Source organism: Rhincodon typus, chromosome 2 (genome assembly GCF_021869965.1).
Source record: "Rhincodon typus isolate 14 chromosome 2, sRhiTyp1.1, whole genome shotgun sequence".
NCBI lineage: Eukaryota > Metazoa > Chordata > Chondrichthyes > Orectolobiformes > Rhincodontidae > Rhincodon > Rhincodon typus.
The window spans coordinates 67616862-67633946 of NC_063333.1; the positions used below are offsets into that span (position 1 = coordinate 67616862).

Consider the following 17085-nt stretch of genomic DNA (forward strand, 5'->3'; position numbering starts at 1 on the left):
AAGGCCCTCCGCTTCTTCCTGTCCCGCAGGCCCGACCAGTCCCCCTCCACTGACACCCTCATCCGCTTAGCCGAACTCGTCCTCACACTCAACAACTTCTCTTTCAATTCCTCCCACTTCCTACAGACAAAGGGGGTAGCCATGGGTACCCGCATGGGCCCAAGCTACGCCTGCCTCTTTGTAGGTTACGTGGAACAATCCCTCTTCCGTACCTACACCGGCCCTAAACCCCACCTCTTCCTCCGTTACATTGATGACTGTATCGGCGCCGCCTCGTGCTCCCACGAGGAGCTCGAACAGTTCATACACTTCACTAACACCTTCCACCCCAACCTTAAATTTACCTGGACCATCTCTAACACCTCTCTCCCCTTCCTGGACCTCTCTGTCTCCATATCGGGCAACCACCTAGAAACCGATATTCATTTCAAGCCCACCGACTCCCACAGCTACCTAGAATACTCCTCCTCCCACCCACCTTCCTGCAAAAATGCTATCCCCTATTCCCAATTCCTTCGCCTCCGCCGCATCTGCTCCCAGGATGAGGCATTCCACTCCCGTACATCTCAGTTATCCTCGTTTTTCAAGGACCGTAACTTCCCCTCCTCGGTGGTCGAGAACGCCCTCAACCGTGTCTCCCATATCTCCCGCACCTCATCCCTCACACCCCGTCCACGCAATAAAAACCAAAAAAGGATCCCCCTCGTCCTCACGTACCACCCCACCAACCTCCGGATCCAACGCATCATCCTCCGACACTTCCGCCATCTGCAATCCGACCCCACCACCAAAGACATCTTTCCCTCCCCACCTTTATCTGCTTTCCGGAGGGACAACTCTCTCCGTGACTCCCTTGTCCGCTCCACACTCCCCTCCAGCTCCACCACACCCGGCACTTTTCCCTGTAACCGCAGGAAGTGCTACACCTGCCCCCATACCTCCTCCCTCACCCCCATCCCAGGCCCCAAGAAGACTTTCCACATCAAGCAGATGTTCACCTGCACATCTGCCAATGTGGTATACTGCATCCGCTGTACCCGGTGTGGCTTCCTCTACATCGGGGAAACCAAGCGGAGACTCGGGGACCGCTTTGCAGAACACCTACGCTCGGTTCGCAACAAACAACTGCACCTCCCAGTCGCGAACCATTTCAACTCCCCCTCCCATTCCTCAGACGACATGTCCATCCTGGGCCTCCTGCAGTGCCACAACGATGGCACCCGAAGGTTGCAGGAACAGCAACTCATATTCCGCTTGGGAACCCTGCAGCCCAATGGTATCAATGTGGATTTCACAAGTTTCAAAATCTCCCCTCCCCCTACCGCATCCCAAAACCAGTCCAGCTCGTCCCTGCCTCCCTAACCTGTTCTTCCTCCCACCTATCCCCTCCTCCCACCTCAAGCCGCACTTCCATCTCCTACCGACCAACCTCATCCCGCCCCCTTGACCTGTCCATCCTCCCTGGACTGACCTATCCCCTTCCTAACTCCCTACCTACACTCACCTTTCCTGGCCCCATCCCCGCCTCTTCAACCTGTTTGTTTCCTCTCCACCTATCCTCTCCTCTATCCCTCTTCTATCCGCCTCCCACTCTCTCCCTATTTATTTCAAAACCCCCTTCCCCTCCCCCTTTTCTGATGAAGGGTCTAGGCCCGAAACGTCAGCCTCTCTGCTCCTATGATGCTGCTTGGCCTGCTGTGTTCATCCAGCCCTGCACCTTGTTGTCTCGGATTCTCCAGCATCTGCAGTTCCTACTATCTCTAATAAGATTTGACTTAGCTGGAGGTCTATGGAATCTTCAATCACGTGTGTATCTCAAACTTGAGGACATTTTAAAAGGCATAATTTAAAAATTACATAAATAAATGCATTTACAATACTTTGGTAAAAATAATACATAAAGTTAAAACAAATAAAATGTTAGCTGGATGGGTTATTAGGTTTCATCCAAAAGCTCAAAATTCACATAGCAAAAATTCCCATTGACACTTAATGTCAGAGCTTTTTAAAAGCTGATTTTGAAGAGATGTTGGGACCACTTCTTGTAATTTGTTTCACAATAACATCAGAGCAATGTTTCTCAAAATAAGACCATCAGTTCACTATCTTTGACAAGGGATAGTGCCAACTATTCAAAAACAAATTCCACAAGCACTTTGGCTATGAAGCATATTTTTCTAACATTTCTTCAAACAATTAGCATTTAAAACTGATTAGTAATTTCTGTGGATAAAGTTGTTTTCAATTTATATTTTCCCTTCCAATTGCAGTTAAGTCCAGACATCCTGTAGGTAACGTTTCTCTTCACGCAAGTCGGCCAAAACTTTCATGGCAACCAAAGTATCCACGCCCAGCTTTTCTGATACAATCTCAGTCAGAGAACTGGCCACGTCTTTAGCCATATTCTTGCCATCTCTGTTTAACAGCAAAAACAAAGTCAGTAAAGGAGCAGTTACAATATTCTCAGATAGAAGCCCTTTTCTTCTAGATCTCAAAATCCAAATTGCAGATAGGCAATACTTGGAAGACAAAGATGTTCTGTGTACAGTTGAGCCATTAAGAATTTTACAGCAAGCAGGTTGAAGTCAGAACCAATGAATGATTTCAATCAAATTCAGTGTAAAATATTAAAAAAGCTGACAAGAGTTTTTACAATCTCATGAAAAAGAGCAATATCAATACCCATTTTGAAATTGAAATTAAAATAACGCTATGCTGTGGTACAATGGTACAAACTGCAAGCAGTATTACAAACCTGAAAGCAATTTACAAATAACATTCACATTGGCTGCACCCGAGAGATGGAATTACTGCTTTGCTTCCCAACTTTCAATAGTGTACACATCATCCACAAAGGCCATCATTGCTGCAAACTCTTTGAACCCGATATATATCTGCATATAGATATTTTAAACCAATCTGCTCACATACATCTCCGGAGCAGATGGAACTTTAACACTGGCTTTCTGGCCTAGCAGTACGGGCACTACCGCTGTGCCATGAGATACATCCGTTTATATCCTCATGGCCCAGGATATCCCCCACTCAACCCTTACCACCAACCCTGGTTCAATGAAGAGTGCAGGAGGGCATGCCAGGAACAGCACCAGGTATACCTGAAGATGAGATATCAACCTAATGAAGCCACCAAACAGGATGACTTGCATGTCAAACAGTGAAAGCAGCAAGTAATGAACAGAGCTAAGTGATCCCACAACCAACGGATCAGATCTAAGCTCTGCAGTCCTGCCACATCCAGTCGTGAATGGTGGGGGACAATTAAACAACTCACTGGAGGAGGCTCCACAAATATCCCCATCCTCAATGATGGAAGAGCCCATGGCATCAGTGCAAAAGATAAGGCTGAAGTATTCGCAGCAATCTTCAGCCAGAAGTGCCGAGTGGACGATCCATCTCAGCCTCCTCCAGTGGTCCCCAGCATCACAGATTCCAGTCTTCAGCAAATTCGATTCATTCCACGTGATATCAAGAAATGGTTGGAGACACTGGATAATGCAAAGGCTACGGGCCCTGACAACATTCCAGCAATAGTACTGAAGACTTGTGCTCCAGAACTTGCTGCTCCCCTAGCCAAGCTGTTCCAGTGCAGTTACAACACTGGCATCTATCCAACAATGTGGAAAATTGCCCAAGTATGTCCTGTACACAAAAAGCAGGACAAATCCACCCCGGCCAATTACTGCCCCATCAGTCTCCTCTCGATCATCAGTAAAGTGATGGAAGGTGTCATCACCACTGCTATCGAGCAGCACCTGCTCGGTGACGCCCAGTTTGGGTTCCGTCAGGGCCACTCAGCTCCTGACATCATTACAGCCTTGGCTCAAACATGGACAAAAGAGCTGAATTCCAGAGGTGAGGGGAGAGTGACAGCCTTTGACATCAAGGCTGCACTAGACCGTGTGTGGTGTCAAGGAGCCCTAGCAAAAGTGGAATCAATGGGTACCGGGGCAAACTCTCAGGTGGTTGGAGTCATACCTGACACATAGGAAGATGGTCGTGGTTGTTGGAGTCAGTCATCTCAGCTCCAAGACATCACTGCAGGAGGTCCTCAGGGTCGTGTCCTCGGCCCAACCATCTTCAGCTGCTTCATCAATGACCTTTCCTCCGTCAGAAGTGGGGATGTTCACCGATGATTGCACAATGTTCAGCACCATTCGCAGCTCCTCAGATACCGAAGCAGTCCATATTCACATGCAACAAGATCTGGACAATATCCAGACAAGTGGCAAGTGGCATTCGCGCCACATAAATGCAAAATAAGAGACACAATCTAACCATCACCCCTTGATATTCAATGGTGTTACCATCAATGAATTCCCCACTGTCAACACCCTGGGGGTTATCATTGACCAGAAACTCAATCGGACTCACCACATAAATGCAGTGGCTACAAGAGCAGGTCAGAAGCTTGGAATACTGTGGCAAGTAACTCACCTCCTGACTCCTCAAATCCTGTCCACCATCTACCAGGCACAAGTCAGGAGTGTGATGGAAAACTCCCCACTTGTTTGGATGAGTGCAGCCCCAACAACACTCAAGAAGCTTGACACCATCCAGGACAAAGCAGCCCACTTGATTGGCACTACACCTACAAGCATCCACTCCCTCCACCACCGATGCTCAGTAGCAAGTGTGTACTATCTACAAGATGCACTGCAGCAATTCACCAAAGATCCTCAGACAGCACCTTCCAAACCCATGACCACTTCCATCTCGAAGGACAAGGGCAATAGATATATGAGAACACTGCCACCTTCAGTTCCCCTCCAAAGCACTCACCATCCTGACTTGGAAATATATCGCCGTTCCTTCACTGTCCCTGGGTCAAAATCCTGGAATTCCCTCCTTAAATGGCATTGTGGGTCAACCCACAGCAGGTGGACTGCAGCGGTTCAAGAAGGCAGCTCACCACCACCTTCTCAAGGGCAACCAGGGACGGGCAATAAATGCTGATCAGCCAGCAAAACCCACATTCCACAAAATGAATATTAAGAAAATTTAGCAAATCCGACCAAACAAGTACATAATAGTAAAGTGCTTACCCATCACTTCTAGCAGTTGTCAAAATCCACAAGAAATTAAAACATTTAAAGTTTTCCATGAAGTACAATTGTAAAAATAAAAAATGGCTTAATCAATAAGTTAAATAGAATGCAAAGTGGAAAGTCTCCCTTTGCATTGTGTTCAGTATAATGAAAGTGGGACAATAGAATTTTACTGTAATTTCTGTGCAATTTTCCCCAGATATTTTCAGTATCAAAAGAGCCACAATGCTGGTCAACCCTAGTTTCACTTGTTTTTAGTGCAAGGACATTTTGATAGTTTGAACTAGGGAACCATGAACTGGAAGCTCATTAAGGGGAAAATTGCCCGCCAATGCTCATTTCAGGAAACAGTGAGGCATTTTAGTGGCCAACACTTGAATAAAAGCCCCTCTCCAACTTGAAGGATAATTCACACATTCAGCGGGTGAATATAACCTGCATGACAGATGATTGAAAGTTCATTTCAAAGTCGCAAATTACATTCCGTTTTGCAGCTTGAATGTTACTCGGAGAAATTTATAATCATTGCATTGCTTAACTGAGTACCAATGTCAGACAGCAAGCACAAAGATAGATGCATGAAAATCATGTCTAATCACTACTCGAATGTTATACCTTAACACCTCCAGGCGAGTTCAAATGAAGGTCATCAGCAGTTAGGGTCAAAATCCCTTTTCCTGGCAATGTGCAAGCAGCAAGACACTCAGTGTGATATGTGACTTTGCAACGAGCTTTCAATCTTTTATCATGCTTCTATCTTTGAGCTTGCTGGCTGACATTGGTACCAAGTTAAGCAATGCAATTATTGTAAATTTCTTATGCATTTCTTGTCTTACCTTTATCTCTTTAGTCTCCTCTGAAATTGCGACCTCGAGATATTGATGGTCAATTTATTCTAGTCATTTGAGTATCCACTGATATTAAACGTCTCTGCTGTGTTGGCATCCATGCCTTCAAGCTACCTTAATCTCTTGAATTCTCTTCTTAAATCTTTCCATTCCTGCCTTCCTCTTTTCAGATGATCCTTAACAATTTTGGTGATGTATGGGTTATGTTACAGGAGGCCATTTGTTCCATCATGTCTGTAATAGCTTTGGGCATTTTATATTAGTACCAGTCTCCTGTGTTTTCTCCATGACTTTGCGCAACATGTAAACAGAAACAAATATCTTATGTCCTCTTGAATGCCTCAATTAAGCTTGCCTCCACCAGATGAACTACTCGCCATATAATAAGTTATTCTGCATCTCATACTTACTTCACTTGCAATACACTTCAAGGTTGAGAACCAGAGAGGACAGTCTGTTCATAAGAACAGTTGCTCCCCATCTACTCTGTCCAGACTTCTTGTGATTTTGGAAACTTCCATCAGATATCCTCCTTTCTCCCTTCTCTCAAAGGCTAAATAGTCCTAACTTCTCCAACCTTTCCTTATAACTAGGTTTATCATATCTGGGACTATTTTTGTAAATCTTTTCTATACTCTTTTCACATCCTTCCAACAGATTGGCACCTAGAGCCATACTCAATACTCCATCTGACTAGTATCTTATGTAGGTTCAGCTTAACCTTTCTGCTCTTATCCTTTGTGCCCCTATTAAAGAACCCTGGAGTAATGTATGATTTGTTAACATTCTTTTTACCTGTCCTATCACTTTAATGATTTATGCAAATATAAACATAGGTCTTTCTGCTCCTGCACATCTCTGAGAATTTATTTAATACTGTCTATGGTTGAGTACTGAAGTATATCATCTTCACGATTCTCTGCAGTGAACTTCATCTGCCACCTATCCACTTCTACCAATCTGTCAAAGTTCCTTCAAAGTCCTACATTGTGCACCTCAGTTTATAATGCTCCCAGGTGTTTTTTTAAAAGTCATCCGCAAAATTGAAACTGTCCCCTGCACACCAAGATGTAGGTCATTTATATATAATCAGAAAAGCCAAGTGTCCCAATACTGTACTCCTTGGGAACTCTATTACAAACCTTTCTCCTGCCAGAAAGGCACCATTAACCATTACTCTCTGTTCCCTATCTGTTAGACAATTTTGAATCTATGTTGCTACATCTCCATTATTCTAACGAGGTATAAAACTTTTCAATTCTATTGTGTGGTACTGAATCAAATACCCTTTTTAAAAAAAAAAGTTATTATGCACCAAATCACCCGTATTTCCTTCAATCAATACTATTACCTCTTCAAAAATAAACCCAACAAGGTAGTTAGACACAATTTTTCCTTTAATCCAAATTAACCTATTTCTTTCCATATGACCAATCCTGCCTGAATAAATGATTCTAGAAGTTTACCTTCCAAAAGAGAAACTGACTGGTCATTTGTCCCCAATATTTCTGACGTCAAATTACATCTAATAATACTTCTGTAGAGTGCCTGGGATGTTATACTGTGTTAACAAATGTTATCATTGTTCAAACACTGTGCAGTAAAACTAGACTTTCAAGTAGCCATGTCTCATTAGCTCAGCACCCATGTACAAATGCTCTCTGTGCACCTTCTCTGCAGCCATAACACTATTCTTCGCTCTGTCCTATTACCCTTTGTATGGTATGATCTGCCTGTACTGCAAGTAAAACAAAAGCAATTTCACTTTACCCAAGTACATGTGACAATTATAAATCAAATCAAACCAACCTGTATGCACTATTTGATCAAACTAACCCTATTGTGTATTTTTATTGGTGTAGAACATGGGATACAGCCACCTCCACAAATAAAATTTGCTTTTTCCTGTTCACAGAGTCTACTTGTGGGAGAAGATCACAATATTGTCTTCCCCTGGAATAGTTTCTCTTCCCACCTGCACACCAGCAAGAGAACAGGTAAATTGACATGCAGGCACCAATGTTAACTGCAAAAGGGGCTTAACCCCTTATAATGTAGTTCTTTTGCACTGTGGCTATTTAACCCTGTCCAGCACTGGTGTTGCACATTCGATGCAGCCAGCTTGGAACCAGGTCATTTGCACACAGTCATTATGAGACATCCGATTGCTCCTCCTAAATTACAGTGAAAGCCTGAACATTGTACAGCATTCTCTAAACTAAACAAATGGTCTTTACTGCATATGATCTCCTAAATTTAAAGCTTTTGCTTTCATAATACCATCTGATTGATGGTTGGCAGTGGTTTGGCAACAATCTCTCAAATTATAGGTTTTTGGGAAGCTATTTAATTGTGGGTGGTGAACTTCAGCAGAATTCTGCCCAACCCTTTGTAAAGTGTTTGTTTAAGCTCCATTTTGTATATCTTTGATCGCCCTTCCCATCAAAACAGAAACATTAAAACATGACAAATATTATTTCCCATGCTTAAAGCATTTATATCAAACATATCACAAGAGCTGTACATGGGGTCCACCTTACTTTCAGAGCCTCTGTCCTTCAGTAAAGTCAATGGACTGAAATATACCATCCTCTAACTTTGCTAGGCTTCAGAGCGTTCCATGAGGAGTGAGAACATCTAGAACGCTCAATCCCAATTATGAATTAACAACAGCACAAACAACCAAACACTCTGCTCTTAATATTCAGAAAATAAAGATATTAATCTATGGTACAAAAATATAACAAAAATTGGACTTGATGTTCCTGGATGGAGCTTACATCTAAGCGATGCATAAAGGTTGGCATGGTGCAGGATTTTTTGAGTGGCGGAGTTTCTTACATCACTTGAGAAAAAATTGTTGGGAATTTGTCAACAAAGCTAATTAGGATCCAACAATACTTATGGGTTAAGGAACTCCTTGAAAATGAATGAAAAATCTCTAAAGGGCCGCGTAAATGCTGGAGTTACTATACTTGGGGGAAAAAAATGTAGTGGATCTACTGTAATTAACTATGTCAATTGTTAAATGTTAATCAAAGATTGAGATCCAGGATGTAATAAATATGGGTGTAACTAGCTGGCTAAAATGCAAAAGCATTAGCTTTAACCTCAGTCTGTGAAAGGTGTTTAGGGAAATGAATTTGTGTGTGTAGAAATCACCTATTTTGAAAAATCTTTTGGGGTCAACTTATGCCTTTTGTGCCCATTTAAATATTGTCATGTCAAGGATGTTAATGTTCTCCTTGTACACTGTAGATTTAACTTTAATGAAGAATTGATCATTATCGAGAATAATAATGAATTTTTCGAATTCTACTCTTGTGCAAGTCTAAATTACCCCATATGTCAACACAAATAACAGCAAAATACTGCAGATGCTGGAAATCTCAAAAATGAAGTGCTGGAGAAACTCAGCAGCATCTTCGGAGAGATAAACAGTGTTCACATTTCAAGGCATGAAACGTCTTCAGATTAAAAAATTACTGAAAATATTGTTACTATATGATGTTTTTACCTAATAAGTCAGAGTTAGTGAGAATGAAAAGGTGGCCACCCCAAAAAAACAAACAAAAAGCAGCTCATGGAAATCTCAAGAGGAACCCCTGAGAAAACATTTTGACTGCAGGCAGGACTTCAGCCCCTCACCCAAGAGGAAGCCCCATTTCAGACAGCTGCCAGCCATGCTAATTACCCTACCAGTCAGTATCCCCAACCACCCCACTGCTGGCCTGGGACTACAAACTGTCCCACCAGTCCAAGCACTGAAGCCCACAAGCCAGTAAGAGATGTGGGGCCAGGAGGATGACTACTGCGTTCCAAATATTTAACTGGAAGAAGTTTCTACTCAACAGAGTATAGAGCATGGTGGCTCAGTGGTTAGTACTGCTGTCTCACAGCACCAGGGAGCCAAGTTCGATTCCACCCTGGTGCAACTGTCTGTGTGGAGTTTGCACATTCTCCCCATGTCTGCATGGGTTTCCTCTGGGTGCCCCAGTTTCCTCCCAGTCCAAAGACGTGCAGGTAAAGTGGATTGGTCATGCTAAATTGCCCAGTGTCCAGGGATACGCAGACTAGGTGGATTAGCTATGGGAAAGACAGGGTTACAGGGATAGCGTAGGGGTTTGGGTTTGGGTTTGGGTCTGGGTCGTATGCTCTTCAGAGGGCCAGTGTGGATTCGATGGGCCAAATGGCCTGTTTTCACAATGTAGGGATTCTAGGAGTACAGGATGTTAGAGAAATAGTCTGATAATTTAGAAACAGTGAATGCATTGAGAAAGGAGTCAGTGAGGTCAAGCTGGGTGACAACAGTGTACATGTAAAGACTGCTGCTAGATGATGTTTCTGATCAGCAGTATGAAAGTGAGAAAGAGATGGGGACCCCAGGATGGATCTTTGGTGGGCAGAGGTAACTGAATGGTAACAGGAACAAAATCATTGCAAGTGATTTCTTGGCTATGATTAGTTCAATAAAGTTTCATCATATGGAACTATTCAAGTTCAGCCCTTACTCGGCTAGATGACAGTGCAGAGGCACTGGAGAACTAGTTTACCTTTGTCACAGTCACATTACATGTGACTTTGATAAGGGGCATTGCCTTCCATGGCAGGGGGGGAAACCTGACTGGAGAAATTCAATGTGCTGTTCCTGGACACATGGGCACGGATTTGGTGAGCAACCTTGCCTGGGGCTTTGGAAAGGTAGGTTGGAGAGGAGACCGTAGTTTGCAAGAGCAGCTGGGTTGCCTTGACATCTCTCCTATTAGGTGTTGAAATCATAACTGCACATAACAAGACCCTAGGTACAGTGCTAAGATTCCATCAATTTTATAACTACAATTCAATCCAGTATTACTTTTAAACAAAAGGAATTCTTTAAAGTTGTTTTTAATTGTCTTGTGAAAGTGACTGACTAAACTCCTTCATACTGGTCAATTATTTTCTCTTCTTCTAAATTATTGTTATTACAGACAGAGAAGTATATTATATTTAATTCAGATATTCTGCATTGACAGTACTGTCCACCTCAGAAAGAATGTATTCATAATACTCATTCACCAGCTCCTAAAAATCTTGGGTACCTTTATTGTATGGAATACAGCACCGCCCAGATGTTACAAGTCATATATATTTACCCAATTATACTTGAATTATATGCTTTATTCTGGGTAATTCAGAAAGGTGCAATTATATAGTCACGTGCATCACAACAGTGAACCCACCCATTTCTACTCACCCACATACATAGAAATAACCATTTTCATCCAGCAACATTTTTGCGACATCTTCAGCGAAGAGATGAAGTAGATGCTGAACATATTTTGGTTTTCCTGCTGTTGTATCCTTGGGTAGATCTCTTGAGAAACAGACTTTCAGTTGTGTTAAGGTGCCATTATCTTGAAAGCCTTTTAACTCATTTCTGGAAATCACAGGAACAGAACACATTTTGACCATTTCCTTTCTTCCATTTTAGTTTAAATGTTGCCCCTGTTCCTTGATTGTTATATTTAGAGATTTTTTTTAAAAATTTCCTTTCTCCTTGTTCTGCTAATTTTATTGGCGTTCATTAAAGTAACAGGTGCTGTTGGTAAAGGAAGTACAGTAAAGTGTCAGTAAAGTAGAAGTACAGTACTTGATTTTCAGAAGGCATTTAAGAAGTTACCACATCAAAAAGGTTATTGCAGAAAATAAAGATCTAGCGTAGGAGGTAACTTATTAGCTTGGATAGGAAATCAGTCAGCTAACAGGAAACAGAGTTGGTATAAATAGATCATTTTCTTGTTGGCAAGATATAATAGATGGTGTGCCATAGGGATAAATGCTATGCCCTCATCTCTTTATTTATATAAATTACTTGGATAGAAAGGGTTAAATGCATTTTCACTAAACTTGCTGATACACAGACATGTGGGAAAGTAGGTGGTGAAGGGAACACAAGGAAGCTTCAAAGGGATATATACAGGTTAGGTGAATGAGATATCTGGCAATTGGTATATGCGGAAAATATGAAATTGCCCATTTTGGCCAAAAGAATTGAAAAAAGGTGTATTATCTCAATGATGAGACATTGCAGAGCTCTGAGATGCAGGCAGGTTTGGGTGTCCTAGTGCATGAATCACATAAGGCTAGTATGCCAGCACAGCAAACTGATTATTACTTTGTTTGCAAGGGGAACTGAAGTAATGAGGTCATGCCTCAGCAACATAGACCAGATCTAGAGTACTGTGCACGTCATTGGTCGTTTTATTTAAGCAAGGATGTAAATGCTTTAGAGACATTTCAGAGAAGGTTTACTACTCTACAACCTGAAATGGCAGCACAGGTTTTCCAATACTGACAAAAACGCATTGCCTAAACATGTCAATTTCTATAAATTCTTCCCACAGGTTCTACCTAGCCTGATCCACCCTGCTCACTATTTTTTTTTTAAATTTATCTGTGGGACGTTGGCACTGGCTGGCCAGCATTTATTGATCATCTCCAGTTGCCCTTGAGAAGGTGGTGGTGAACTGTCTTCTTGAATGGCTGCAATCTACATGCTGTAGGTTGACCCACAATCTCCTTAGGGAGGGAATTCCAGGATTTTGACCCAGCAACAGTGAAGGAACAGCGATATACTTCCCAGTCAGGATGGTGACTGGCTGAGATGGGAACTTACGGGTGGTGGAGTTCCCACGTATCTGCTGCCCTTGTCCATCTCGAGGGAAGTGGTCATAGGGTTGGAAAGTGCTAAGAGTCTCAGTGAATTTCTGCAGTGCATCTTGTAGACGGTACACACTGTTGATCCGGAGTATTGGTGGAGGAGGGAACAGATGCTTATAGATGTTATGCCCATCAAGTGGGCTGCTTTGCGTGGATAGTGTAAATTAACTGGAGTGTTGTTGCAGCTGCACCAATATAGGCAAGTGGGGAGTATTCCATCACACTCCTGACTTGTGCCTTGGAGATGGTGGACAGGTTTTGGGGAATCAAGAGGTGAGATATTTGTTGCAGTGTTTCTAGCCTCTGACCTGCTCTTGTAGCCACTGTGTTTATATGGCAAGTACAGTTGTGTTTCTGGTCAATGGTAACCCCAAGGATATTTATATTGGGGTATTCAATGATGGTAACACCATTGAATGTCAAGGGATAGTGATTAGATTGTCTCTTATTGGAGATGGTCATAGCCTGGCATTTGTGTTTCTTGTCACTTTTCAGCCCAAGTCTGAATATTGTCAAGATTTTGTTGCTTTGAACATGGACTCCTTGAATATGTGAGAAGGTACAAATGGTGCTGAACATTGTTCGCCAATGATTGCACATCCCCGCGTGACCTTGTGATGGAGAGAAAGTCATTGATGAAGCAGCTGAAGATGGTTGTGCCAAGGACACTAGCCTGAGGAACTCCTGTGGTGATGTCCTGGATCTGAGATGACTTACCTCCAACAACCACAACTATCTTCCTATGTATCAGGTACAATGCCAGCCAGTTGGCAGTTCCCCCCCTGCCAATATCCACTGATTCCAGTTTTGCTAGGGCTCCTTGATGCCACATTCAGTCCAATGCGGCCTTGATGTCAAGGGCTGTCACTCTCACCTCACCTATGGAATTAAGTTCTTTTGTCCATGTTTGAACCATGAGGCCTGGAGCGGAGTGACCCTGGTGAAACCCAAACTGGGTGTCAGTGAGCAGGTCATTGCTGATTAAGTGCTGCTTGGTAGCACTGTTAAATGACACCTTCCATCACTTTACTGATCAGTGGAGGGCTAGTTTACCTTTGAGACATTACACATTAGTTGCGACATTTTTATTTCAAATTTCCAACATTTTCAGTCCGATATCCTCCTTTTTTGAGAAGATTAATTGTAAGGCTTCTACTCCATTATTTAAACAATCTAGTGCTTGAATTACAACTGTGTGTTTTAGGGAAGCAGATTCTTTATTTTCTAGAAGCAAATACAAAATAATCATTGCAAGTATACGTGGAAGTACAATATTTCACTGAAGTCTGACTGACAGAGTTAAGATATCCAAGGGTAGGGAATGCAAAGTGCCCCTACGACGTTGCAGATCAGTGATCAATTTCTCATTGCATAAAATATGAAGATGCCTGACCTACTCAGCGTAGTTAGTATTCTTATGGCATACAGGTAGCCCACGCAAAATTGTGTTTAAGCCTCAAAAGTCCCCAGAAGTGAATTTAATTAGGGGTAATCCAACGATACAACTGGGTGTTACGACAACCACTAAGCACCAGTTTGAAAATGTCATATCAGCAGAGGCTGTTTACGGGCAAGGCCTGTAATTTGCTACAGCATGGCTTCTTCTTAAAAAAGGGTCTACTTTGCTTTGTGACTCATCTTTCTGTAAGACTCCAACCCCCTGTTCAATAATAGAATATTTGCTTTTTTTTGATTACAATTAATGAGAAGCAACACTCAAGCTGGCTTGCAGCCCTTTTCTGGACTGCTGATGCCAAACAATTTAGTTTGTGGTCCACATGAATGCACTACATGTTGTGGACAGTATCAAATTACATAAAGGGCTTACCTTCCATAAAGGGAAAATAACAGCTCATTCCAGATCCAACACCTCAGGAGCAGTGATGCCATTCACTATGAATTAAACCAGGGTTGCATTTTTGGATCTGAAGTATATCTTGGAAGGATATTAGAATTGCCTCTAAAATCAGAGATCTTTTAAATTGAGTTTCTATTTGATGCTAAAAAATACTTAAACATAAAAACCACACAGACTTTGAATTTTGGAAAAGGACTAAATAAGGTTTGGCATTGGAGAGAATGTGGATGGCGAAGAGCATAATTTGCAAGTACACATGAAAATTGTTATTAAAAAGTGTTCAAATTAAAGTTACAGATCTTGTAAATTTTGGGATGAAATGATTTACAGTCAGCACAATGTGCCAGATTTCTCTGAATATAGATCCTCAGTTACAGGGGATTAAGAAGTGGCGTAGATTAAATTTAAAAAAAAATCAAAGCTATATTTACCGAAACAGATAATCTCGATCATGATGTCGACAGCCATAAAATAGCCACGTTTCACCAGAAGCAAAGTCAGGATTTTCTTCTTTTTGTTTTTGGCTGAAATAGAAAGTCAGCAAACTAAGAAAGCAAGAACAAAAATACTTCCAAAAATCTATACCATCTGTTACCTATGCTAGATTCTTGAAAATATTGCAAGCAATAAAACAGCTTTTACTCCATATGAAATGCTTTATAATCATCTTTCAGAACCTCATCTGAATGATCATTATTCATGTACTTCTGATTTCTTACAGCTGCTAACTGGTGAACAACATCACAGTTGAACCTAATGCTTTCCCACCTGAGGCAGCATACTTGCATGTTGATGATGGAGAAGCTGTGTAGTTATCAAGACTAAGAAACTTAATCATTTCTCTGCTGCTTAATTGAACATGCTAAGCCCTAATGTAGGACTATTAGTCTAGGTCAATTAGTCACAGAGAGTAGAGCTGGTTTCAAACTCATTTATCCATTGTGTCATATATTAGTTCAATTCATTCTAAAATAAGTATTCAAATAAGAGACAACAAGGTGCAGGGCTGGATGAACACAGCAGGCCAAGCAGCATCATAGGAGCAGAAAGGCTGACGTTTCGGGCCTAGACCCTTCATCAGAAAAGGGGGAGGGGAAGGGGGTTCTGAAATAAATAGGGAGAGAGTGGGAGGCAGATAGAAGATGGATAGAGAGGAGAGGATAGTGGAGAGGAAACAAACAGGTCGAAGAGGCGGCGATGGGGCCAGTAAAGGAGAGTGTGTAGGTGGGGAGTTAGGGAGGGGATAGGTCAGTCCAGGGAGGACGGACAGGTCAAGGGGGCGGGATAAGGTTAGTCAGTAGGAGATGGGGGTGCGGCTTGAGGTGGGAGGAGGGGATAGGCGGGAGGAAGAACAGGTTAGGGAGGCGGGGATGAGCTGGACTGGTTTTGCATGCGGTAGGGGGAGGGGAGATTTTGATACACAATAAAAAGAAAGGTGGTAGGGATTACGGTCTAAATGTTGCTGAACTTTGTTCTCAAAGATCCAAATGTAATCCAAAAAGAAAGCATTTTTCAAAAATAAACCTGGAAACGATGATAAAATTGTGAAGAATTTTAATCATGGACATCAAGGACCACATTGCCATGTTGGTCAGTGTTTATGATCTGTTTTTGCATTGCTATGGATCTTGGAAACAGCAAACAACTGCATTAAAGTGCAAATATGTTTCTTTTAAATCAGAGGTTCCTTTCAAAAAAAAAAAGATGCATATGGATAAATACTGGCTTATTTTAGGAGTGTTTAAACAAAACCATTAAAAGAAAAGGTACACACCACTGCCCAGTTTAAATGTTTTGGCATGAACTAAATCCAGCGTCTTAAAATACCAGCATGTTACGTATTATCCAGGAACTTTAACATTTCAAAGCAACAGAAAACAAATTAGACATGGGATTTTAATGACAGATTTAAAAAAATACTAAACATAATGCTGGTAAAGCTTATCGATTTTCCTATGCTCAGCACATTTCACAACAATTCCCTTATGTCATTCACTCTGTGCCACATTTCAAAATCTTCCTGGCAACATACCTCAAAGGGTGCATTTATCTAACATCTGCAGCTGGAGTGCCAAGTAATTTCAATTCAAACCAATAATTCAGACGCACTGCCACCTAATTCTGGAATTAGGGCCTAATCTGACACCAAAGTGAAGGGGAGCAAACCAGACTCACTCCAGAGTAAGTGTTCTTATTCCACTTAGATATCAGGGCAGGTTAGAATTCCAGATTTATATTGTGCATACAGATAGTTACATTCTTGTATGACCTTGCGTTATAGAAAATAGTGTTGGGGTGGGGGGGGGGGGGGGGGGAGAAAGGGGGGAAAAAAATAATAAATCGCTATACCTGTACAGCAAAAAGTTTGCGTTATCCAAACAGCATCTACTGTTCATCAATCATGTTACAGCCAATTCATGCTAACAAAACATGTGTTATGGCAGAAATACCTGTATTTGATGTTGGAAACCATCCTGTACTATTGATAACGTTGTAATGGAAATACACCAAACTTCCCAAAGCTTTATTCATTGTTTGGTGATCTTCCATAATGTAGCTCCATTTTATTAGTGTTGTAAAATATGGTTGCAGAAATAGAGACATTGGGCTA

At 42.0% G+C, this 17085-nt stretch overlaps 1 protein-coding gene across 7 annotated transcripts in view; it reads right to left on the reverse strand.

Moving 5' to 3' along the window:
• Positions 1-1826: 1826 nt before the first annotated feature.
• Positions 1827-17085, reverse strand: part of mtrr (5-methyltetrahydrofolate-homocysteine methyltransferase reductase) — a 63538-nt gene continuing 48279 nt past the window's right edge. For 2 of the 7 annotated variants that reach the window (XM_048610614.1, XM_048610604.1), the window contains 3 exons: positions 14906-14998; positions 11151-11333; positions 1827-2415 (listed from right to left, as the gene is read on the reverse strand). In XM_048610614.1, coding sequence (XP_048466571.1) covers positions 2271-2415; positions 11151-11333; positions 14906-14998 — 421 coding nt within the window. In that variant the 3' untranslated portion in view covers positions 1827-2270. Of the gene's footprint in view, positions 2416-5902; positions 6205-11150; positions 11496-14905; positions 14999-17085 lie in introns of those variants that run through there. The other 5 variants (XR_007264541.1, XR_007264538.1, XR_007264532.1 and 2 more) reach the window with 4 other exon arrangements.